A 26,739-nucleotide genomic window follows, 5' to 3' on the forward strand; every position below is an offset into this window, starting at 1 on the left:
AAAATGTTTTGCCACGTTATTGAATAATCCCCAAAGTATCATTTCCATTATTTGCATTTGTTTGTGTTATAAATGGGTCTATTTCGGTAGCACTTACCACAGAACACCGGAAGGGTCACAGATGTGACATCTCTGATATGTATATATGTTATGCTATTAAATGTCTCATTATAAGTCATTAAAGCTTTCATGATAAGTTTATCGCGATCTCCAGGTAGTTTTGTCCCAGGTATATTTGCTTTATTCACAGTGAAGTTGTCCGAGGCCTGTAAAAGATGGTTACCAATGTTTTTGTTAGACATATCTTATAAACACGTCAGGCACCTTTATTGGTCTAAGTAATAGTTCACCTTCCTGTTTTTTTTTTGGTGGTGGTTTTTAATTACATTAAACTCTCAGTGCCAAATAAATTAGTACCCGCCTCTGCCAACTATGGTGTTTATGGCATATATGACTACTGTCCTGGAACGTCTGTGTGACTCTCGAATTTCTAGGAGCTCTCCCGGGTCCTGCCCATGCCCCCAGTTTAGTGGGCAGTCCACGGCTCAGTGGATTGTATCATCATGGAGCCACAATCCCACACATCTCCTGCCTTGGATGCTCCCCCCAACTCCTTTTTTCATGGAGTGTAATTTGAAAAAAAAAATCAGCTGTTATAATATAATTTATGATCATTTGTACACAAGTCCAGAATATGATAGATCATTGTAAAGGTGCGTACACACGGAATGATATATCGTAACGATATGAACGATAACGATGTTGTTCAACGATATATCGTTCATATTGTTTCATGTGTATGCAATGAACGACCAACGATGAGCGTCCCCGCTGGACAATAGTGATATCGTCCATCGGGCATGCACACAGACCAATCTGGACGATAACGTAAAATTTTCCATAGGGGTTTGCGATCGTTGGTCGATCATCGTTGGTGATATCTCTGGTGTGTGGATTACCAATATCGTTCATCCAGCACACCAGGAATTTCAAGGGAGATCGTTCAGCGATATCGTTCGCTCAACAGATCGTCCCGTGTGTACCCAGCATAAGATGAAGCCATTTTTGAACAAGGAATCTTTTTGGGTTTGTTGCGTTCTCAGTGGATTTTGACTGCAATCCATGGAAAGACCAATCCATTATGTTATTTTTATTTGAGGCTTCAAAAAAAGCAAATCCTGCAGACCATTTTGTGTACCTGGGTCATAGGAAAATGACGGCCCATGTTTTTTTTTTTTTAATTTTGAAACATCTTTTTATTGTACTCAGAAAATAGAGAGTTATACATATGTAAAAAAGGTTACAACTAATGTATATCTTGTATCATAAGAAACATATAAATTCAATAAAATACATTCATTTTACAAAGTATTGAATACCTAAATTTTCTTTTTTATGGGGAAGGGGAGAGAGAAGGAGTCCAAATTGTACCCAAAGAAAAAAAACACATACGACGACCCATGATTAGCTGTACCACGACAGAATAAAAAGCAAACAGGAAGATGTATGGTGGGGCATAAAAAATTTTTTTTTCTAAATTACAGTCCTGCTAGCCTGGTCAGGCCCGCCGACAGCCGCACCGAGCCCAGGTGACAGAGGATGTGGCCTAATCGCGGGAGGCATGGCCACGCCCCTTTAGAAAGAAAGAAAAAAAAAACATTTTTGCAGCGTCGCTTGTGCGCTGGGGAGGGGGGAGCTGTGTGCCCGTCAGCCTGGCGCACAGCCAATGGTGGGCACCAACAGCGTGATCCCCCATAGGCATAGTAGACTGCTGCTTTAGCAGCCGCGAGCAGTCTCCCAGTGCAGTCTCCCAGTAATTAGTACCCTCTCCCCCCCTCTCGGCACTCCTGAGCCTGGTGACCCAGTGTCCGCTATAAAATACTGTAGCTTCAAGCAATCTGTCCATTATCTTACCCAAACTTTAACATCGAAAGTAGTATGGATGTCCCAAAGGTAGCCCGCCTCATTCTTCAAAAATACGATGGGATCGCTGTCACATTTATCATGGAGGGCAGCTAAGTAGAGGTCTATACTTTTTTGACTAGAAAAACAAAACAAAAAGAAAGTACATTACAGTTCATATATATCTATAGAATAATCCTGTAAGGCACGTCCCGTCTCCAACATGCGTGGTGTGCCCCAAGGGCTCCCACTGCTAAGGGAGACGGTACAGACCTTGCCTAGCAGGTGAGAGGGAATAGATGTGACTAGAATAGAGTGCTGCAGGGGACCTGTGACGTCACACCCACGTGATCCGGCATGAAAGGGGGAGGGGCGGGATGCTAACGGGGGACCAAAAGTGTGTGCTCGTTACGCTTGCCACAAATATTTATTCCCCCTCTATGCCCTAGTGTATGGTAACACATGAGCTGTCCAGCCTCCTGCAGTGGTCACGTGGTTGATACGTCACAGAGGTCCTTTCTGCACATAGGATCTAGCATCAACCGAGAGGGAAGGGAATGTGTCGCAGGGAACACAGAGGCGGGGGGGGGGGGCGGGGGAGTGCATACATTCATGAAGCAGGAGGGATTGCAGACCCCCAAAACGGTGTATACAGTAAAGATATAAGAGAGTGCTACATACAGTCTAAACAATTATTAACAATCGATTGTGAAAAGGATTGACTTTACAGTTTCAAAATAGATGCTTTGGGTGAGATGTATCAAATTAATTAAACTCCGAAAACTGCAGTTTTCTGACATTTTATTGCATCACTTTAGGATCTCCATATTTTCAGTTTTCAGGGTTTGTTGCAGACATCGGGCTATATCCCTGCATTGTTTTCTGGTGTATGGCCCGTAATAGCTAACGCCATCTATAGGTGGAATCACTTTCCGCGAAATTATATGCAGAGAGAGATCTGCAGGAAACCTCTCCTTTACTTGGCGCTTATGTATGCACACAAGGCGATGGCTGCGCACGCACGTTTCTACCGCCGGGTCAGAAAGACGGGAGTGAAGACATCGCTGGGACAGCTGTATATCGCAGAACAGTCCTGGCAAGAACTGAATGCAGAATACCGGAGGACATAACGGCAGGTAAGTAGGCAATGATGGTCATTATTGATTGGATTGTAAATGCATCTCACACATGTGAACGTATCTATTAAATGCATAACATGGGGGGAAAAAACAGAGACATCCACATCAGATAACCATATAGCACATTCTACTACCTGGAAAGATTATTAACGGACTTAAGGCCCCCATACATGGTGTGATATGCAACTTGCGACGCGACAGGGGATCCGACGGACGACATATGGGGCGGTCCCCCACGCACGGTGCGATCGGGTGGCCGGCCGCCGGATATGCCAGTGCCCCCCTCCCCTACCCGCTTAGCGCTGCATGGGATTGTACATCGCATCACCAGATCAAATGGACCTACAGTAAGATATGGAGGTGCGATGTACAACCCCACGGGGGCACGTTCTGTACGATATCATTCATGCCCATGCACGATACGATATAGCAGCGATAGCGTACCAATCTGTCGGATCGGCAGCTATATCTCGCCGTGTATGGGGGCCTTTACTTTTTTTATTACCAATATACGATACCGTCTTATCACAGCAGTAGAAGAATTTCCTTTCACCTTTATTTATACACAAAAAGTTGCCGGGGTAGCTGAGCCATACCCTGCTACCTCAGTGATGGAGTCTATTTACTAAGCCGTGGATGGAGATAAAGTGAACGGAGTTAAAGTACCAGCCAATCAGCTCCAAACTGCCATGTTTGAAAAATGACATTACTTTATCTCCATTCCCTTTATCTCCATCCAAGGCTTAGAAAATAGACGACGGCAGCGGTAAGAGTTAACTTAACTGTTTCCTCTATGCAGTGAAGGTAGCCATTTTAATTAAATTACAGCCTAATAATTCACTAGAAAACAGTGGCATCACAGAGGCGGCCATTTTCTGAGCTTAACAAACCTTGGTGTGGCCAGTGCTGTGTGGATGTGCACAGCCCGGCCTACACTATCCACCCAAAAGTCTCCTTAAATTCATAAATATAGAAAAATTGCAACATTTTTGTAAGAAAACTAGAAATATACTGTTAAAACACTTAGGGGGAGATGTATTAAGCATCGCTTCCGCAATGCGGTACATCCCACTGACTTCGCGTACATAACGCGGTTCATTACCGCGGTATGTACTAAGGATTTCGCAAAGGACAGCTCTCCCGATAAGAGCTGTCCTTTGCAATGCTGCCAGGCAGAGGGACGTCTGGGTTGAACACCCAGAAGTCATGCGCAGAAGGCCGCGGGCCGCGGGGGCTCATGGGAGGGATCCGATCAGATCCCTCCCAGCCAGGAGCGTCACATTAAGAAGCCCACAGGCTTCTATTGGCTAACGTATCTAGCGACGCGAAGCAGCATAATGTATCACATTCTTCTGCTTAGTACATATGGGGAATGCGGTAAAACCCCCGAAAACTGCATTTTCGGGGGTTTTACGGCATTTTCCCCTTTACTACATCTCCCCCATATGCTAATAGGCCTATTTTACTGTGGAGGCCTGGAGCTGTAGTTCCATCTGCCCCATTTGGTAATCTGGCCCTGACCAAGAGCCATCAATATCACTGATTAAAACTTTATTTACAAAGCAGGAACATACTACGCAACACTGTGCATTTAATGGCCATTTAGGGGCGAGTGCAGTATTTGCAAGGGAGGTTGCAAACACACACATTGTAAAGTGGGGACGAAGGCCACCATGATGCAATTCGGCACATATCATGTAGACAAGTATAGGTAGGGGAGAACACATACTACTCTGCATATAAGAGAATATACAAATTCAATTCTGCTAATGTAATGCAGGGAGCAATTACGGCCAACTTGCATTCAAATCTGCATGCACCCTGCCATGTTTAAGAGTAGCTAATACATAATGAAACTGCCCCCAAGAATTCTCTGTTGCCTACCTTGGCTGAGGGTCACTAAAAGTGACATGCACAATGTAGATATTCATTTCAGCCTTCGGGTTTGTACTTGGTATCGTACAGCTCATCGCATCCATAGGATATTCTGCTACCAGAATACCAGCAGCATTGAACTGATTCTGAAGCTCACATGTCTCCGGTCCAGTTATAGCTGAGAAGGGCAAAAAGCTCCATGAAATTATTGCATAGGGGAAAAAAAGAGCACCTGTACACACTTGAGGCACCAAATATCCTGAGATAACCTAATATTATGAGAATATGGGCCGTGCCTCGCTGAGGCGTGAGGTACAAAGTGATGTCACTGGTTCCAACTGATTTGATAAGCTGCATTCTAATGAATAGTGGTTCTGACTATGAGATGGCGATTAGATAGATAAGATAGATACAGATAGATAAATAGATAGATAGATAGATAGAGATCTGCACTTTACTAAATTGACAAAAATACCTGAAATAACTCAAGCATTTATACGTAACTATATATATTCACCCCCGTGCAGCAGGTAGTCATACATGACAGAGTGAAAGGTTTGTAAAACTGCTCTGCAGAAATATATTGTGTGAATTGGTCAATTTATAGACAGGGGCAGGGCAAGTGATGTCACAGCAGCTCAGCGGACTGCATTCTCCTCTGTTTTTGACGTACTTGGAATTACATATTTAACAGACATCATTCAATTTAGAATGAATGTGAAACTTCTATCATTGTTGTTTCACAGGCTGAATCTCCTACTTTGTTATGCACTACTGTGGATTCTGGGCCTGATTCAGAGCCGAACGCTCTGACCAGAGCGCTCGCTCTGAATCAGGGCCCTCCTCCCTGAAAATGGAGCGGCCTCCTGGCCGCTCGCATAGCTGTGGGTGACTACCCACAGCATATGCGAGTGGCCAAAAAGATGGTCGCGATGGTCAAGACCATCGCGACCATCGGGCTTGCGACGAGACCCTGCGGTAGGGTCTCGCTGCCGCAAGCCCAGGACTGATTTTGGGTCTATCAGAGCCAAAATCACTCCCACTGACATCATCACTGATGTCAGTGGGGCCGGCTTCAGACGGTAGGCGTTCCCATGGGAACGCCTCCGTCTGGCAGCCATGCCCCCGGCACGCCCACCAAAGGGGGCGTGCTGTCACTCACCATCGACAGCACGCCCCCTTTGGTGCGAGACCCCAAGCGACGTATTCCTCGTCGCTCGCCGGGTCTCGCGCATGTGCACGACGGAGCTCCCTCCGTCGTGCGCATGCGCATTCGCACAACATCGACCCGCTTGCGAGCGTCCTTTGCTCGCAAGCGGGTCTGAATGACCCCCTCTGTATTTTACTTGTACTTGAAATGACATTAGGACAGCATCCTAAATATATTAACTATGCTGGAATGGAAACTCAGGTTAACACTGAACTATACCACCTTTATGCCTTATGTTGGAAAATATAATGTTTTGGTGCTTCTTGCCTTTAATTGTGATTTAGTTTAGTTTAATATTTACATAAGGAAAACAACCTCCAATAACCGTTATCTATGTCACTCACCCTTCTCCATTTTCAGCTGAATTTTATTTGGACGTTGCACTTCAGCAAAAAAAGTGACTTCAGAGTATTTGTCTTGTGCCCATTGTAATAGTTCCTCACTGCTATTAACTGACTCAACGTCTTGTGACATATTCCAACGTTTTGGCAAACTGAGTTGCGTTGCAAGCTTGATATGCTGATAAAAACACAAATACATTTATGTAACGATATAGAAATCAACACAGAAATACTACATAAGTACAAAACGCAATATAGGAGAAACAGTAAAAATAAATGAAAACACAAGGGGCATTCATGGTACGTGCAAAGATTTTGATCAGCTTATGTGATGTCATCACTTAGAAAAAAGCATTGCATAGTAATGATGACGTCATACCACCACCATAAAGACCTAAGGGGTCTATTTATCAAGCAGTGAAAAGTGTGGAGAAGTGGATCAGTGGAGAAGTTGTGCATGCGCAGAAGGCCGCGGGCCGCGGGGGTTCATGGGAGGGATCCGATCGGATCCCTCCCAGCCAGGAGCGTCGCCTTAAGAAGCCCTATAGGCTTCTATTGGGTAACGCCACCTGAAGGTGGCTTTACTTAGCGACGCAAACGGGGAATGCAGCAAAACCCCTGAAAACATCATTTTCGGGGGTTTACCGCGTTTTTGTCGTTAATACATCACCCCCTATATATATATATATTCATCCTATGTAAAGAACACTCTACATCTATTGTCCTATGGGGAGAACTTAGACATCATTTAACCAAACACCGGGCCGTATTCCGCAGCGCACGCTAGTGAACTGCTGAACGCAGATTCCCGATTATCGAGAATCTGTGCAGGTGCATTACCCGTTCTGCGCATATGCAGAACGGGTATGCAATCCCGCACGCAGACTGACAGTCTGTTGCTGTCAGTGGGTGGGGAGCCGGCGGCAATGGCCTCCGTTTCCTGAAACGGAAGCGTGTTGCCGCCGTTGTGGGGAAGGCAGAGGCCAGGATCTCCGTCATGTGACGGAGATTTCCTGGCCTCTTCCTCGCATCGGCTGTGGCAGGCTGCGTGACCCCATGGGTCACCTTAGCCGGCCGATGTTCCGCAGAATATGCGATGCTGCGTTGGACACCGCAGCTCGGATACGTAATGCAGCAGGGGGCGTGATGCCTCCTGTGCATTACCATATCAGCACAGACAGAATTGCAAAGCTGCTTGCGAAGAGGAGCTATAATACAACCACTCTACATATAATATCATCCTACAAAGATAAGACCAATACAACTATACCACATATATCATTCTATAAAGAGAAGACAAAATACAAAAGTCTTGAAATTATCTCATCCTATAAAGAGGATACATAATGCAACCACTCTACACAAATCATGCTATAAAGGAGGTATAATACACCCATGCTACATATCATATTATAAAGAGGAGACATAATACAACCACTCTACACAAATCATGCTATAAAGGAGGTATAATACACCCATGCTACATATCATATTATAAAGAGGATACATAATACAACCACTCTACACAAATCATGCTATAAAGGAGGTATAATACACCCATGCTACATATCATATTATAAAGAGGATACATAATACAACCACTCTACACAAATCATGCTATAAGGAGGTATAATACACCCATGCTACATATCATATTATAAAGAGGATACATAATACAACCACTCTACACAAATCATGCTATAAAGGAGGTATAATACACCCATGCTACATATCATATTATAAAGAGGATACATAATACAACCACTCTACACAAATCATGCTATAAGGAGGTATAATACACCCATGCTACATATCATATTATAAAGAGGATACATAATACAACCACTCTACACAAATCATGCTATAAAGGAGGTATAATACACTCATGTTACATATCATATTATAAAGAGGAGACATAATACAACCACTCTACACAAATCATGCTATAAAGGAGGTATAATACACCCATGCTACATATCATATTATAAAGAGGATACATAATACAACCACTCTACACAAATCATGCTATAAAGGAGGTATAATACACCCATGCTACATATCATATTATAAAGAGGATACATAATACAACCACTCTACACAAATCATGCTACGAGGAGGTATAATACACCCATGCTACATATCATATTATAAGAAGGAGACATGATTAAATCAATCCACTTATAATATATTCATAGAAAGAGACATTATACAACCATTCTACATGTGTTATTATCATGAGAGGAGGAGACATATTACAACCACTCTAAATATATCTTCCTACAAGATATAAAACAAATGCTATACATATATCATGCTATGAGGAGGACAGAGGAATAATACGACCATTATATATCATATTATCCTATAAAGAGAAAACATAATATATTCCTATGAGGAGGAGACATTACACAACAATTCTACATATAACATCATCATATGAGGAGGAGACATTATACAACCACTCAAATATATTATTCAATGAAAAGAAGACATATTTACAACCAATCTACTTATGATATCATCCTATGAGGAAGCACCAAACACAATGTAGAAACATATGGCCGTGGAACTAAACCAAAGATTATTAAGGGTCATCGAAGGCTGTACCATTGGTGGTCGATGGTTTTAAACCATCGGTAGAAAACCATCAATGGTCTAGCCATTGATGGCTGAGTGCTGCTCATGTGCAGATCTTGGTAATGGGACCACTGCCACCGATGGATTCTCAACATCAGGTGCTGCCATCGATGGTACACCATCGTTATCATGCCATTGATAGAAAAAAAACCTTGCCATCAGGCATAGATCATCGATGGTTGCAAAACTGGGGTTAAGTACACATAATATTTGGTATCTATAACCAAAAGCTGCAATTTTGGTACAAGTATATACTTACATTATTCACATGCAAAATAACTGGATAGCTGTTATCATTGATAGAAAATGGTATATTGGAGTTAACGATGAGCACCGGGGGCTTCTCATTGCTTTCCTCTTGCAGTCTGTCGCTTGAGATCTCCAGAGAAAACTTTAATAAAGAAAAAAAAAAGATTTTAATGACATCCCAGGAATACCCATCAATGGGCCATCATCACATCAGCTTGTAAAACATTCAGTGGTCATATTTTGGTAGGCTGGAGGCCTCCCTATACTACTGCGGGGACTGTAACTACACTACAGCTACAACTGCACAGACCTGCTTATACGTGTATATACTGTATGTATAGCTAATGTCATGTTATCATTAATATTGATCTGTATACAGGGTGTCATTCATGGAATCGGTATGAATGACAGGCGTCTAGATATAGACGCCTGTCATTTAACCCACGCCGGGATAAAGCAGTCGGGAAGCAAGCTGTCGGGGTCAAGTCCGCCGGTTTCCCGATTGCATCCCGTCATTCACAGCACCTATTCTTATCTGAGATTGATGTAACAACAGAGACAGATGATCCATACAATATCCAAGAGAGTAACTATCCCCCATGAATTATTTAAAGGTACCAAAAGTATCCTAAATCCTAACACCATACATCTAACATTAAAAAAACAAAAACAAAATAAGCCCATCCCATTTCATGCCCCGCCCACAAAGATCTGACCAACCAAATCCAAGTTCTCATGATACCACACCCACTTCCTGTTCTGAGTCTGAGAATCGGAATAGTCCTACCATAACCGTAACCGGCATAGATTCCCCGCCCTGTGTTAGTCAAGTACATCTATACCATAACACCGCACTGTTGGCAAACGCCTCCGCAACTAGAAGGCGGTAGACAGCACCGGAACAAATGTTTTTGTATCATTTGTAATTCCTACAGCTGGTTCCAGAAACAGATAAAAAAAAAATCAATGGAATAATTTCAGCAATTAATAAAATAAGCATCCGAAGACCTGGCCAGAATTTGGATGCTGCTGTAAATCTTGTATCATGTTGTAACTTTAGTTGTGCACTGGCACCTTTTTGTCTCAGTACAGGACCAGTACCTATTTTTCATTGACAAAAAATAAAAAATCACCGGTAATTGCTTATTTGATGTAAACAATAGTACAGGATGATGAATTATGAAGAACTGCATAAAACAGTGTGCTAGCTGCCATGATACCCAGGGCCGTAAATAGGGGTTTGTGGGAGCTCTGCGGGAGGTACCATCGCTGCCCCACGGCCCTTGCTTTTGGCTAGCAAGGTGTCTGGAATGCACCCCTACAGCCAGTATTACGCAGCAGGGCCGCCCACAGTATCCTCTGGGTCCTCCAGACACGCACCCTTCCATCTGTACAGCTGCTTGCAGCATCCTCGGGACCCTCCAGACAGCGCTGCACTTCACGATGCTGGCGGTTCCGTCCCCTACGTCATAACATCATGCGCTTAGGGGGTGGGGCCGGCACAGGGCGCTCCGGAGCTTTGTTACGGCACTAATGGTGCCCAACGTACATGTACTTCACCATAGAGAATTATATACTGGCTTTTTTGGCGAGGTGTCAATGCAGTCCAGTGTCCATCTTGCTGCAGTCTGGGGGTGCGCTCCCCTTCAATATACTGGGTAGTCTGATTTTACTCTACTGGGGTCAATGGCACCACTGGTACAAGTGGGCTTTGTGTATTGATATGGGTGTCATTTTACTTTGCTTTGAGAAAGGGATAGCCGGCCCTCGCATGCTGTGGTAGTCATTGTGGCGTAAGTTACGCGGTCATTGAACAGCTGGCCATTCTTTCTTCCCCCACCATACATTTCTGAATTAATAAAAGCTGAACGAATTTTGAAACACTACATTGTTGTCCATGGGTGGGATGTACTAAGGGCAGAAATGCGGTAAACTCCCCCCAAAAAAGGCAATTTTCGTGGGTATTACTGCATTTCTCAAATAAGCAATGCATTACAGTGCTTCGTCCCAGGTGGGTAAGGTGGCGTTACTAAGCATTGCAACCGTGATGCACTACATCCCTCCTCTTATCGGGTACTTACCGGCGTTAATTACAACGATATGTACTTAGAAATGCGATTAAAATCTCTTGATAGGTCCTTTGTGATAGTCTTGGACAGAGGGACTTCTGGGTTTAGCACCCAGAAGTCTCTCTGGTGTCCTTCTGCACATGTGCAGAAAGGAGCGCATGCCGTTTTGGCGGGGACCCGTCGCTACTGTATGACAGTGACAGTATTCACTTCAGAAATTGGGCAAAAACGAATTGGGTCATCACTGCAAGTCTCCCCCCACTGTGAAGACAGAGAGTGCCCCCTAGTGGGAGAATAGCCTGCACTCCCAGGTAACAGGAGGTTCCCCCCACTAATTGTAACTATGGCTAATTATGACTGACAGTGGATTTTATTATACTCCCACAAGCCCTTTTTCCTGTGCCCCCATACATCCCTTGGTGCCTTCCATGGACCCTGTCCCATGGCTTCATCCTAAATATATGCAATAAACAAATGTAAATGACACAGCTAGTTTACAGCGAGTTTACATTGATGAACTTCAATAAGGATGAGAGAGGATGAGAGAGTCTGGCTGTGTATGTGATTACACAATATTGTATTATTCTTTGAATGACTATTTAGCAGGGATGATGGAAAGATGCTTATTTGCATTATCCCACATGACAATACATAAATAAAACCAATTACGCAGAGTTTAAAGATAAGGGATCATTTTGTGCCTCTTTCCACTTCAAGGGTTAATGACTGTATGTAACTATCACGAGTCAAAAAATATTGAAGTTTAAAGAAACTCTACATTTCCTCTTTCTTAAAATAAAGAAATAAAAAAAAAAGTAAAACTGTTATAATCATATAAACATTTCCTCTAGTTAATCGGCAAACCATTCTTTTTCTTACATTTTTTGGTTGCACAAAGTTGGACCATCCAACTTATTTAGTGCATATTTATCACCAACTGAGGTGATAATTATGTCCCAAAAATGAATATTCTGTACTGGCAAGCTGCGGCCGCTTGGGGGTGGAGAGGGGGCGGTGACTGCTGCGTTCTTGAAAATGGGGTGGTATCTGCCCCTTCAAGGCTTGGCGAGGCCAGGGGCTGCGCATACTTACCGACTTTCAGGCTGCCCCCTCCAGGAGGGGGCAGTCAGGTCATCTCTCTCAACACAGCAGGTGGGTGGTGCGGGGGGCGTGGCAGCTCAGTCACACATCGTGGCCCCGCCCCCTGCTGTACAGAGACGATAATACAGGCACTGTACAGCGGGGGCGGGGCTTCGATGACGCGATTCAGCTTGAATCGTGTCATCTGAGCCCCCGGACTGCCCACTTTTGCATACTAAGTGGGCGGCAACGGGGGGTGCGGACTGTCTGCGGCCGGTTCCGGTAGACTTGCCTAGTCATCCTGGTGGTCGGGAGCGCAACCCGATTTTCGTGAGGCTCCTGACCATTTCGGGAGAGTAGGTAAGTATGGGTCTGTGGGCCTGATTCAGCAAGATAATCAGACACACGCAATTAGTCGATGGTTTTGCTCTGCGCAATCATCGCAGTGCATGTGCGCGAACCAGCCAGTGCGATGTAGTAAGCGTACGCAGGGAGTCCGCAGCCCCAGGGACAAGTGATTGACATGAAGTGCCGTTTGTGGGTGGTGACGGGGGAGTGGTTGGACAAACGCAGGCGTGCCTGTGCGTTTGGAAGGCGTTTTAGCGGCGTTCAGTTACATGCGTAATTAAGCCCTTGCGGCTGACGCAGCCTGAGGTCTAGATGCATACAGGAAGTCTGGCTATGTCTGCAGGAGGGTCAGGTCACCAACTATTGTGTGTATGGGTCCGATGGATCTCGATGTTACCGAAGTTATTTGATAAGCAGACTGGACTAGGATTAGTTTTTATGTAAGTAAGTCAAAATAAAATAACGTTGAGAAATATGACCTAATCACTTTTGTTCTGTGCAGCTTTCCCCTGATTTAGGCCTCCTGGGGTGCAGCCCAAACATTTGTTTTTACTTAAGATCGCATACAAAGGCGTGAGGCTGAGAAAGAAGCAGTTCTGCAGTTGAGTAGAGGCCTATTTTAGAAGAAAAAAAAAGAAAAGAAAAATGTGTAAAATTCTTGCTAGAAATTCTTGTTGTTCTTCGAAGAGGAGAGCTCGGGGGCTTTCCGTCCCTTTACAAAAGAGGTGTTTTGTCACTGAAGCGGCCCAGAGATTTGTATCCAGTAACGACACAGTGTCGCCCCCGATGACGCCGTCTGGTGATTCGCCTCACTTTCTATTTTTACCCCGTGAATTTGCAGACATTGTTTCCCGTGAGCTGAAATAAGACGGCAGCTTAAGCTCCATTTCCAGTAATTCTTCTCTGGGACAGAAATTACCCTTTCCCCTACCCAGCACACTTTACACTACAAGGCCCCATGTAAGCAAACATTGATAAAAACAAAGACGCATGATGCGGGGAACAAAGCAGGCCTGGAGAGGGCGGGAGGGGAATTTGCCCTGCGTGAGGCTGACCGAGGGCCTGATTCAGGTGTGGAAGCAATGCCGTTATCTGCGCAGATTGGGCGTTTGTTAGCTATTGTGCATGCGTGTAGGCCGCACTGAGCACATGCAGCGATTGATTTGTGATTATGCTCACACAGAGGAATCACTCGTAAAGTGAGTGACAGGTAGTCAGCATTTGGGGGAGGTAACGGGGGGGGGGGCTAAGGAAACAGCACGTCGGGAGATTTTAAACACTGTTTTTTGGGTGTCCATAAATTAGCCACTGAGTTCTTGCCATACTGGTGACATTCCCTAATAAAAAATATTCCCCCACTCCCATATCATATGTGTAGCCACTGGATTAATATTTCCTTACTCATTTCCTTTTTATAAGGCTGTTTCCACACTTGTGGATCACCCTGTATTATATAATGGTCTTTAGATGGGATGTACTTTTTGACGGGTGGCATCCCGACCTCCGGCATGTCGTATCACATCGGATGCCGCCGTTCGGGGTGCCGGGCATCGAAATTCCGACGCCTGAATCCCGAACCACTAGCAGAAAACCGGCATTGAAATCCCGACATGGTTTGAGATCCTGATGCCTGAATTCTGACAGCTGAGCGTTGGTATAGCGGGTAAGTATACTTTCACGCCACGCGGGGGGGGGGCTTAGGTTGGGTTAGGTTACGGGGGGGGGGAGGGGGAGGTTAGGATTAGGCTGCGGAAGGGGGAGTAGGTTTAGGCACCACGGGGGGAGGTTAGGGTTAGGCACTAAGGGGGAGGGTTAGGTTTATGCATGAAGGGGGGAGGGATAGCTTTAGGCACTAACCTGGGGGGCAAGGGGAAGGGGTGCAAGGGTTAGGGTGCAGGAAGGGAGGGTTAGGGTATGGGGGTGAAGGGATTAGGGTTAGTGTATTTACGGAGCCCATGTCGGCATGCTGACAATCGGGATGCTGTTGTCGGTCCTTTGATGGGCGGCATCCCGACCACTGGTATGTAGTATCACACCACTTTAGATGTGTGACAAGGTAGGAACTGTGCATGCCGGACACTGAGTGAAATATGATGCGCTGTAACAAGTATAACATGGAAATTGCTAGGTATAATGTGTTGGGCATTGTTGAGCATAATAATCTATGTTATATTATGCAGTGCTCATAATCCTGATGAGAAGTATATACTGTTATTGCAGCATTCTCTATCTCTGAAACTACACACACTCAGGTGTACTCACGTGTCCATCTCCTCCGTGTACATTGAGAACATACACTTCCTGGCTTGAAAACTTTCCTGTACAGCCCTTAATGGTCATGGAATGATGCCTGGTCGACTTCACCATATTATCGCTGCCCAAGGCGCACAGTTGGGATACTGGCACTGGAATAGAGACATGACAGGCAACACTTAATAACTGTATTATTTAAAGCCAAACACAATCAATAAGACAAGGCCTGATTCTGAGTCACACCCAAGGCCGATATTCATGGTCGATGTTTTCCAACTGCACATGCGTCTAAGGGCCTGATTCAGCTAGGAACGCAGTTGCTTATACGCATGCAATCGGTCGACGGTTGCCTACTGCGCATACGTATGCATCGCAGTGCATGTGTGTGAACTAGCCACTGCAATGTGGGCTGCGATTGCAGAGGCTACGCAGACCCATGGCAGAGTGATTGACAGGAAGTGCCATTTATGGGTGGTGACAGGAGGGGTGCCAGTGCGTTTCAATGCCGTTGCAAGGGCGTGCATAAATTAGACACTGCGAAACCAGATGCAGCCTGAGGTCTCATAGCGTGCGCTGAAGTAAGCAATTCCTGAGTAAGGTCTGGGCTTCATTAACTGTGCGTATGGGTCCGATGTTACTCGATGTTACCGATTGTTTCTCTATGTTGGCCAAGTATACGGATGTGAGTAAGGGGAAGTGGGCGTCCTTATGTCAGGCCGCGATTGCAACGCAAATGCAAACATTTAATTATCACCTCTGATATTAGCAACTGTGTTGCGTGCGTATAAGCAGGATAGCGTTCCGCAGTGAATCAGACTCTAAGTCGCTAATAGGTCGCACAGCGCATGCATTCCCCGGCGTGTGCGCACAGATGCGCAGTTGCACTTTAGAAGCACGGTGTCTGAAGGGGGAGGAGATTGGGGGGGGGGGGAGGAGATGTACCAAGCCCTGAAGAGTGATAAATTGGAGAAGTTGTCCAGGACAACCAATCAGACTGTGCTAGATAAATGACACTTAGAAGTTGATTGGTTGTTTTGGGCAACTTCTCCAATTTTCACTTTATCAGTCTCCAAGGCTGGATATAGCTCCCCCAAGGCTTTAGTTACGTGTAACGCAGGGGAGCTGTGATGTAAGAACCAGGGATAGAGAATGGTAGACGAAATATGAATAGGATTGAGGATATGTAAGATTACTGGTTTTTACTGACTGGCTGTTTTGGTTGATGACAGCCTTGTTGCTGGGTAAGTTACTATCAGTTGTGAGAGCGGTCAGCTGGTTCCAGGGGCCAATTATATAGTTTGGGGGAGTGGTTAGATCAGGTTATATATGGGAGCATTTTGCCTGGGATCAGCCTCTTCGCAGGATTTTCGTAACCCACCATCCCTCCCGTTATTTTGTTGTGTATTAACCTTGTTTTTCCCAAGTTAGGTGAGGCACAGCATGGCAGGAGTACGCTGCAGCTTAGTGGCTTTATGTGGCGCAAGATAACTGTGGGGGCACTTGCCCTCGATGTCCATGGAGAAATTTGTCTTGCTCCGTGCGAGGGGACCCGGGCGCTTCTGTGTGAAGCGCCTCGGATTGGCCCAGGAGGGAAGTGGGACCCACGCAGCGTTAGTGCGTCTAGAAGGGGGGACGTGTTGTCGTCCCCCGAGTATTTGAGCAAGGTAAAAGCTGGAACTGAGGGCCCGATTCAGAGCCGGACGCTATCTCCGCTCGCTCGTTCAGAAAAAGGGGCCGGATATTTAAATAGAGCGCTTGCTCTTTGCGGTCTGTTGACGCCTCTATGTCTGAACAAGCGAACGAAACATGCGCTCGCTATTTTTTTAAAAACGCCCCCTTGCCGCTCGCATCCTACGTCATCTCCGCTATTTATTAGATTAATCAAGTACATCGAAAGGCGTATGAACTGCTCGCAGTGCTTGTGGTAGGATTTTCCTACCGCAATCATGCGAGCAGTTCAGGTTAAAAGACAACCAAGTGACGTGGTCGATGACGCTGCTTTGTTAATTATGCACACCCTTAAAACGCCCGTTTTGACCATTTGGCATGCCTGCGTTCGGATCTCCACTCCCCGTTTTCAAGTACCTTCCCCTGTTACCACCCACCAACGCCTCATTTTGTCACTCAAATTAGCAGGCACTCGCTGTTTTGCGAGCACACAATTTCCGACCGCAATGACTGGTTCGCGCATGCGTATTACAACCCATACGCATGCGCAGTTGTGCGAACATCGCTCGGAGCGAACAAGCGGCTCTGAATCAGGCCCTGAGTCTGCAGTGTCTCTTTGCCACCCTGGTTAGGTTAATTAATTCAATTATAAATAGAAAGCTGTGACCTTGTTAGCCAAGCTATGGTGTCTGTGTCTTTATTTGTAGTTTGTTAAGTAAGCTAATCAAGGTTGTTAAAGGTTTGGAGGTAATAAACCTATGTAGATCTTATAAGTACAGGAAATAATTTATTTACAATTATATCATGAACTAGTTACGATGTGATCAACTGTTTATCCCACATGTGATCGGTTGTAAAACAAATGAGGTATAATGGAAACCAAAAGGCGACAACATGATATTTACTGTTCCTGCATTGACCACTATATAGAGGACCTGGTAGATCTGTCTGTAAATGGCTTTCTCATTCCGCTTACTAGAACTACAGACGTTTACAGGCTTTTTATGGAATGCTAGAAGACTTGCTGAATCTGTCTGCTTCCCCTCGTTTGCGTAGCAAACCACGTATGACAAAGGAGAGCATATTAATCACTGTGCAGCGTGGAGAATGTTTCCCTAACACTGCTCATCATGGTGATTAAAAAAAATCACTATTCATTGCAATTCATCGGTAAAATGTCAGCCTGGAGGGATGCGGGCCATGCGGCTTAACTAATTCATTCGCAAGGCAAGTCTCAGGCGATATGCATGACACGGAGTGCACAGTGCCAGATGCCAATTCCACTGATAATTACAAATATATATATATATAGCAGCAGTGTGGTCCGGCGTTCCTGAAACAACAACGACTAGGCCAGGTGCCTGCACATATTACTCACATACAACGGCAGATGGTGCAGCACTCCATGCTCTTAATAAGACTCTTGACACCGGCGACATATATAATCAGCAACGTTTCAGTGCATTTTATTATCGCACTGTCATCAGGCTACTAGCAGTATATAACAGCGGCTGCACTCAGGATAATAAATGAAGGATATAATCCAACATTTCAGAGTTTATCCATTCTTTCAACAGGGATATATGTTAAATTATAAAATAAATAATATATAATAAAAAAAACAACATAAAGATACTAAATAAATAGTCATTAAAAAAGGCTGGAAAATCTAACCCCTTCATATATAGGACCATAAGGTTTCACTTCCCTTCGTGCATATGCCCCATAATTAGCAGCTAAACAGAAAATATCATTTGACCGGGTATAAACTTAAATGTACTTGACACAGTGGAACCAGCCGTTTGGTGAACTAGCTGATTCAGTACTACTGAGGATGCAGCCTATCAATTGACCAGGAGCCAGTGATTTTGCTGAGGCATAAAGCTAGGTATAAAAACAAAAGAAAATGTAACTGCGCTTATCAGGTTGTGTAAAAAAAAAACGCTAAAACTGGCAAGGCAGAAAAAAAGTGTTGACACTCTAATAAAAAAATAATTTAATAACGTACATAAGAATCACTAAAACTGTAAATTCATATACAATAACACATAGATAGTAGTTAATAAGGTTATTGGCTCTTTTAAAAATTGCTGAACCCGCTTCTACAATAAATACTACTAAAAGCCATTTCTCAATTGAGATCAAGGTGAAATGGAATCTCAGATTAATTGTGAAAGAATGTGGAACCACAAACCCCAGAATGTATAGCATTGTAAGCACAGTGTAGGACCTACACATGCGAGAAAGTTACTTTGTTACCAGTCCCGCTGGATAATGTTGATATTTTCAGGTCTGGCACATGTGCAGATGGCCACCTGGTATACAGTTCCCTATTGCCGCTCACAGACGCGGCACCTTCTTCCCAAAGGGACGAATGCTGAAAGGCGCATCACCACTTGTAAACTCCAGATTAATAGCGGGATAATTCTTTACAACAATACATGGCTACTGTTGAAGTTGATATGTATTTCATCATTGACGCATTTCGCCCTTGAGGCTTTATCAAAGAGGCTAAAGCCAGGTATACACTTGTATAATCATACTTTCGATTACACTTATGTTCGGAAGACCCTTTCAAAGTGCGAATTCCTGCGTACACACCTTTACCATCTAACTTGCGATACAGGAGACTCATCTGTCTAAAATATCTCCTGAAAAGACACACAGGCGGCAGAAGCATCGGACAGAACAATCGGCAGTGCCTACACACTACACTTTTTGTCCGATAATGTACCATCGAATCGTATGAAAATGAAACTGCACATAAAACCTGATCTTTCGATGCAACCAGTTTTCTTCCAAGAAAACATGATGGAAGATGAATCGAAACAACAGCCTGACGATTGAATATGTGTGTACCCAAAATTGTGCCTAAAAAGTAATTCAAAGATATTACAATTAAGCAAATGAAGTTGAAATGAGGTGACCATTCACCAATTTCTTTACATATTCACTGTGGACTGTAAAGATGACATTATCACTGATCCCTATAAGGGGCTACAACGTGTTTAGTTTTGCAATAGTAGGGAGAGTGGAAGTAAAGCTGGGTCGGGTATATAGCTGTGTGATTGGGTGACAGACAGTGCTACTGTGTTACTCAATAGCAGGGGAGACAGTCTTATGGGGCTGGAGTTCCCCTTTGTGTCACCACGTGTTCTCCAGTCAGACACATTGTAAAAATAGCATCTTGGCCTTTGGATGTGTGGGCAACTTCCTGCCCCGAGGGGTGAGGATGGATACACGGAAGCGCCACACTGGATTAATAGAAGATTTAATTAATGAGTAGGGCTCGCATCCAAACTCTGCAGTGGGTCACAGACCTAAGTAGTGACTATTGTGCACAGCTTCCTGCCGGCATGAAAAACAACCCTTATCAGGATGTAACAGGCTGGCTCCATATTCAGCTTTTCTGCTTCCAACACCTCACTACACTGAGCTCTACCATTCAACTAGATCACACACTGACTCAGCAGGCTGGCTTTCTCGTAAGCTCCCCATATAATAAGACAAACCGAGCAATATGCTTTTTATTTTTCCATCCCCTCCGGTCATTATCATCGACGCAACAGGTTCAGTAGCCCTCCATGATGAATGTTGTAGTACAGGTTGAGTCTCCCATATACAAATATTCCGAAATACGGAATATTCCAAAATACAGAATTTTTTTGGCATGACTGAGATAATGAAACCTTTGATTTTTGATGGTACAATGTACACAAACTTTGTCTACGGCACAAATTATTAAAAATATTGTATAAAATTACCTTCAGGCTGTGTGTATAAGGTGTATATGACACATAAATTAATTTAATTTCTGCATAAAAACTTTGTTTGAGCCACAAAATTATTGAATTTATTGTTTAAAATTACCTGCAGGCTGTGTGTATAAGGTATATATGACACATAAATGCATTTTGTGTGTATATTTGGGTCCTATTCCCAAGATATTTCATTATGGTATGCAATTATTCCAAAATACGGAATATTCCGTTATCCAAAATACCCCTGGTCCTAAGCATTTTGGATATGGGAGACTCAACCTGTATTTAGTATTACAGTGATTACTACATTCTTCCAAAACAAAAAACTAGAACGGAACAAATGACCATTAAAAAAAAAAATATATATATATATTATTTTTCTAGCAGGTTGTTGCCCGTTTTTTTGTTATAAAATGGCTGTGGGCAGTCAGCGAGCAACTGTTATCCCTTGCCATCCTGTAGCTGTTCCTTGCGTCACTTCCAAGCCAACTGGCACCACACATTATGTCATTATCAGATAAAGCCACACAGGCGGGTGCCTGGACAGAGGCGCTCGGCGGATCAGATAGGGAGGAAAATGCAAAAGGGAAGTTCTCTGGAAGCAAAAATAAATACAATCACCCCTCCCCGAGTCATGCACAAGATCCAGCGTCACGGCGGGTCTCAGTGTCTCCCTAGAGCCAAGAGCCAGGCAGCAAAACAACACTGAGAATAGGCCAGTTGGGTTCATTTAGACACAGGCAGAGAGTGAAACACTTGGGCAGAGTGATAAACGGAGTTCTATAATGCTTTTTACAGCTCTGCGTGGCTTCTCTGCTTTATCACATGGGCACGCTAAATAATTACATTTTATTTACTCAGGTTCCATCTGTCCTTACAAAAAATAAATTGGTTTCAGACTGAACCCACAGGAAGGGCAAAGCCGTGGCATCTGATCCATATGTAGGAGACCAGGTATCCCATGGGCATTTGTTTTTCCATGCAGCATTGGTGGCTTTAACATTCACAGTCATCCGTAAACCAGGCAAACTGAGGGCTGATTAAGGGGGTCATTCAGACCCACTCGCGAGCGGCAGTACGCTCGCAAGTGGGTCGATGGTCCCCACTGCGCATGCGCACGACGGAGGGAGCTCCGCCGTGCGCATGCGCGAGACCCGGCGAGCGAAGGACTTTCCATCGCTCCGGGTCTCGCACCAAAGGGGGCGTGCTGTCGATGTTGATTGACAGCTCGCCCCCTTTGGTGGACGTGCTGCCAGACGGAGGCGTTCCCATGGGAACGCCTACCGTCTGAAGCCGGCCCCACTGACATCACTAGTGATGTCAGTGGGAGTGATTTTGGCTCTGATAGAGCCAAAATCACTCCAGGGCTTGTGGTTGAGAAACCCGACCACAGGGTTTCACTCGCAAGTCCGATGGTCGCCATGGTCAAGACCATCGCGACCATCTTGTTGCACGCTCGTATATGCTGTGGGTGGTGACCCACAGCTATACGAGCGTCCAGGAGGACGCTCCATATTAATGGAGGAGGGCCCTGATTCAGAGCGAGCGCTCTGGTCAGAGCGTCCGGCTCTGAATCAGGGCCAAATTCTGAGTTGGGAGCAAAGCATTGAAAGCAAGTAACTCTGAACCTGGAACAAACCATCTTGCACTGGGAGGGGCGCAAATACATTTAATATTTTTGCATGCAGGTTAAATACTGGCTGCTTTTGCATGTAGCCCACAAATGCTGGGCAGCTTTACTCATATATTTACAAAAGTGAGAGTTTTTAGAAGTAGAGATGTTGCCCATAACAACCAATCAGATTCTAGCTATTATCTTCTAGAAGGTGCTAGTTAAATGTTAAGTAAAATCTGATTGGTTGCTATGAGCAACATCTCCATTTCTAAATCTCTCACTTTTGAACACGTTCCTTTCAAATCTAAGGGGCCTATTCTTCATCGAAGGCAGTATGGCCTCCGATGATGAAGTTTTGAACTCGCTGCGAGGGATACTTTAGTGTCCAACTCGCAGTGGGGGAAGCCTTACTCTGGAGCAATTCATCATTGCTCCGGTGAGGGGACAGCTGTTCCGAAAAGCAGTTGTCCCTGTGGAAAGTATCGCAGCTACTTCTGTAGCTGCATTACTTACCTGCTCCCCATCGTCCCGGCAACCCATGTGTGATCTCGGGTCACGCATGAGCACAGCCGCCGAGGAGCTGGTGAGGAGGCGGCGGAGGGATCCACTCGCAGCGGGGAGAACAAGCACCGTCTGAAGATGGCGCTTGTTCTCGGCAGCAAAGGTTGCTGAATACCGAGGGGGTCCGATAGGACCCCTAATGATGAATGGCCCGGTAACCGCATGGTTACCGGGCCATTTAGCGGTTGATGAATAGGCTCCTAAATCTCTCTGCACATTTTACTTCTACCCCACCTGCAGTGCTGTGCTACATGATTTTACCAATGTCAAACGTTACTTTGGAGGAGATGTATCAAACCTTGGAGAGAGATAAAAAGTACCAACCAATCAACTTCTGTCATTTTTTCAAACACAACCTGTAAAATGGCAGTTGGAAGCTGATTGGTTGGCACGTTATCTCTCCCCACTGTATCTCTCTATCCAAGGTTTGATACACCTCCCCCTTTAATTGTATTTGCTCCCTATCTCAAAATCAGCCTTTCTATCTCTATGTAGAATCCACAAATGCTGCAAAGCTTTTATATATACAGTATTTGTAGTAAAAAAAAAATGGCCCTTAGATTTATCAAGTGTCTATTTTTTGCAGCCATTGTGGATTCATACATAGACATTCCTTGGTTTGTTTCAGTAGATGAATGAGCTCCCTGTAATATTTCTCGGGATGAGGAGTCACAAAAATTTGACTTTCTGGATGTTAAGAGTTTTAAGTTGAACAAAACATGAATGTGAGTGAGACGGTCAGGAACTCAGGCACTAAGCAGTTCCTGTAGGCTGCTGCCCTAACTCCCAATGCTCAGAGCGGAGCAAGAAACAGGATGGAAGAGTGCTTCAACCCGCCGTAAATGTTAACAGGATGGAGCCAGACAGACGGATGGATTGACGGGGAGCTTGGAACAGTCATTGTTGTACATTCTCTCCTGCTTGTCGTACAGTATACTGAGGAAGATACGTTGGCCTATATTTCTACAAATGTACCGTAATATAGGACCAGATTACCACTTCTTTTATTAAGAATAATTAATTTTCCTTCATAATGGTATTTATTTATTTTTTCATTTATGTAAAATGTAATATTACTTTTGATGATAAAATATAAATAAAATACTTTAAGCGAATGATGCAAGTAGAGCATAGCAACCAATGACATACTTTCTTTCAGTAACTTGACTACAATAAACCATTTATACTTTTTCAATATATATGGGGGCAACACAGTGGCATAGTGGTTAGCACTGGTTCGATTTTTACCAGGGCACTATCAGTGTATAGTTTGTATGATCTACTGTGTTTGTGTAGTTTTCCCCTGGGTACTCTGGTTCCCTCCCTCACTGCAAAGTCATGCTGGGTTTGGCCATCAGTGTGTTCTCCATCGATGGTGAAAATGCATCGATGGAAGCAAACAATGTAATGGTGGATCATCGATAGTTCCACCCACCGATGGTCATCCCTTCAACTTTACTCATTGACCTGCGGGCCAATAAGAAGTGGGAGCGGGACTTCGCGTGTTGCATTGGGGGCGGAGCTATGCTAAGTATCCCAACATTAAGTTGAAGAAGAAAAAAACAAAAAAACATTGGGGGAGTTTTGGATCTCCACTATTGATGGCAAAACCATCTAACATCGGATGTTAACCATCTATGGTTTGCAAACATCGATGGTTGATGGCCAACCCTAAGTCACGTTGGTTGATTAGTGTGTATGTGTGTATGTATGTGTGTCCATGTGGTAAGGAATATTGGCCCTGATTCAGAGCCGGACGCTCTGACCAGAGCACTCGCTCTGGATCAGGGCCCACCTCCATTAATATGGAGCGTCCTCCTGGACGCTCGTATAGCTGTGGGTCACTACCCACAGCATATACGAGCGTGCAAAATGATGGTCGCGATGGTCTTGACCATTGCGGCCATTGGAACTGCGAGTGAAAGCCTGCGGTTGGGTTTCTCAACCGCAAGGCCAGGAGTGATTTTGGCTCTATCAGAGCCAAAATCACTCCCACTGACATCACTAGTGATGTCAGTGGGGCCGGCTTCAGACGGTAGGCGTTCCCTTCCGTCTGGCAAAATCACTCCAGGGCTTGTGGCAGGGAGACCCTACCGCAGGGTCTCCGTCGCAAGTCCGATGGTCGCGATGGTCAAGACCATTGCGACCATCTTTTTGGCCGCTCGCATATGCTGTGGGTGGTCACCCACAGCTATACGAGCGGCCAGGAGACCGCTCCATTTTCATGGAGGAGGGCCCTAATTCAGAGCGAGCGCTCTGGTCAGAGCGTTCAGCTCTGAATCAGGCCCTTTGTGCTCAGTTTATGTAATCCATTCCAAAATCGAATCTAAAATCCCTATTAGAATTGAATGCAAAATAGAATGCAAAATCGAACTCATCTTCCTCATTACTTCCTATTGGGCCAGATGTATCACATGCAAAATAATTAACGACAAAAAATTGGAAACACTAGAAAAGTGAAAGTGATTTTTATAATGTCTTCATAAATATAATATGCTCGTCTTAAATATATATATATATATATATATATATATATACATTTATATGGATATATATATACTTTATACATGTGTATATACAAATACGTTTTTTTGTTCGCCTGGCTATGTCAGCTGAACCGCACCATGGGGGGGGCCTGTATGCACCTTTTGCTATGGGCCCCTCAAAGAGCTAGTTACTCCGAGGCCAGCCAAGAGTCGTGCTGGGCCCGAGTAAAAGGGGGCATGGCCTATTTGTGGGAGGTGTGGTCACGCCCCCTTAGGTTAAAAAACAAACAAACCAGTTTTGCAGCACCACGACGCTGAATGTTAAAGAACCTGTACATAACATTTGTAAAATATAAATAAATAATAACAATATTACTATTAGTGACCCGTTTATTCACAATAAAATGGTTGACATGTTAAGGGGCCCATACATCACCAATCTCAAAAACAAAATAATAGATTCCCCGATTTAAAGATTCCCCAATCCACCAATCTGTGTCCATACATTGCAGATATTTGTCAGAGATATGCAGATTACTTTCAGCAAATCACAGCTCTGCCAATCTTGAAAGGCTCCTAATTTCACTAGTAACAGTCAGCAAATCGGCTGATCATCTCCCTACAGGGGCAATCTCTAACCCGATTGATCGCTGAAATTCATCATGTCGGACAACATCATTTAGCGATTCCGAGCACTTTTTGATCAGAATCGGTAATCTGCCAACCCCATACATTGCCTATTTTTTTAGACAATCATCTGCAAAACACCAAATTGTCCCAATTACTTGCAGATATATGGACGCCTTTATTCAAACATGTTTATATTTGGGATGTAACAGCTACTACATATGGCTAAACGTTTCAGCTTATTCAATGGGTAGGTGCCCTATGTGCAAATGTCTTGTAATCTATAGCAACCAGATGTTAGCTTCCAATAGCAATCAGATGTTCGCTTTCATTATCTAAACCACAGTAAAATAATGACAGCTACAATCTGATTGGTTTCACTTTCTATAGATCCATACTTGCCTACTTTTGAAAACGCATTCTAGGGACATTGTGAAAGCAACAACTATGAGCGCGGCGGTAAAGTGGGCGTGTACTGCTACATCTGAGAGGCGTGTCATAAAATTTACTTATATCCAAATGTAAACAAGCCTAAAAGCAGTTAGTAAGATCTACTTGTTGAAAACACACATATGGTGCATACACACGGTCAGATTTTTTGTCACATCTGAACGATAACGATTTTAAAAATCGTTCAATCGTTCATATCTGAAATAAAATCTGACATGTGAGCCTGCAACGATGAACGATGCGAGTTCCCAATTGTCAGATAACGATAGCTGACATCTGATGTGTTTGCAGTCAGATTTGGACGATTCCGTTCATTTTAATACTGTCTGAAATCATTCAAATCGTTGGTAAAATCGTTCAAATCGTTCAATCGTTCATCTGACAGATCTGACCGTGTGTATGCACCATAATACTCTTCAGAAAATGCATGTAGCCATAGGGATCATTGGCCCTCATTCAGAGCCGTTC

The 26,739-nt window shown here is 44.3% G+C and overlaps 1 protein-coding gene across 1 annotated transcript in view; it reads right to left on the bottom strand.

Moving 5' to 3' along the window:
* Window positions 1-26,739, bottom strand: part of ENG (endoglin) — a 75,713-nt gene that overhangs the window by 34,710 nt on the left and 14,264 nt on the right. The window contains exons 2-7 of the mRNA XM_088453371.1: window positions 15,113-15,255; window positions 9,364-9,495; window positions 6,471-6,645; window positions 4,926-5,094; window positions 1,915-2,041; window positions 98-266 (exon numbers count right to left, since the gene is read on the bottom strand). Of these exons, the coding sequence (XP_088309497.1) occupies window positions 98-266; window positions 1,915-2,041; window positions 4,926-5,094; window positions 6,471-6,645; window positions 9,364-9,495; window positions 15,113-15,255 (915 nt within the window). The remainder of the gene's footprint in view (window positions 1-97; window positions 267-1,914; window positions 2,042-4,925; window positions 5,095-6,470; window positions 6,646-9,363; window positions 9,496-15,112; window positions 15,256-26,739) is intronic.

This window comes from Taudactylus pleione, unplaced genomic scaffold, assembly GCF_031769625.1.
Source record: "Taudactylus pleione unplaced genomic scaffold, aTauple2 ptg000579l, whole genome shotgun sequence".
Taxonomy (NCBI): domain Eukaryota; kingdom Metazoa; phylum Chordata; class Amphibia; order Anura; family Myobatrachidae; genus Taudactylus; species Taudactylus pleione.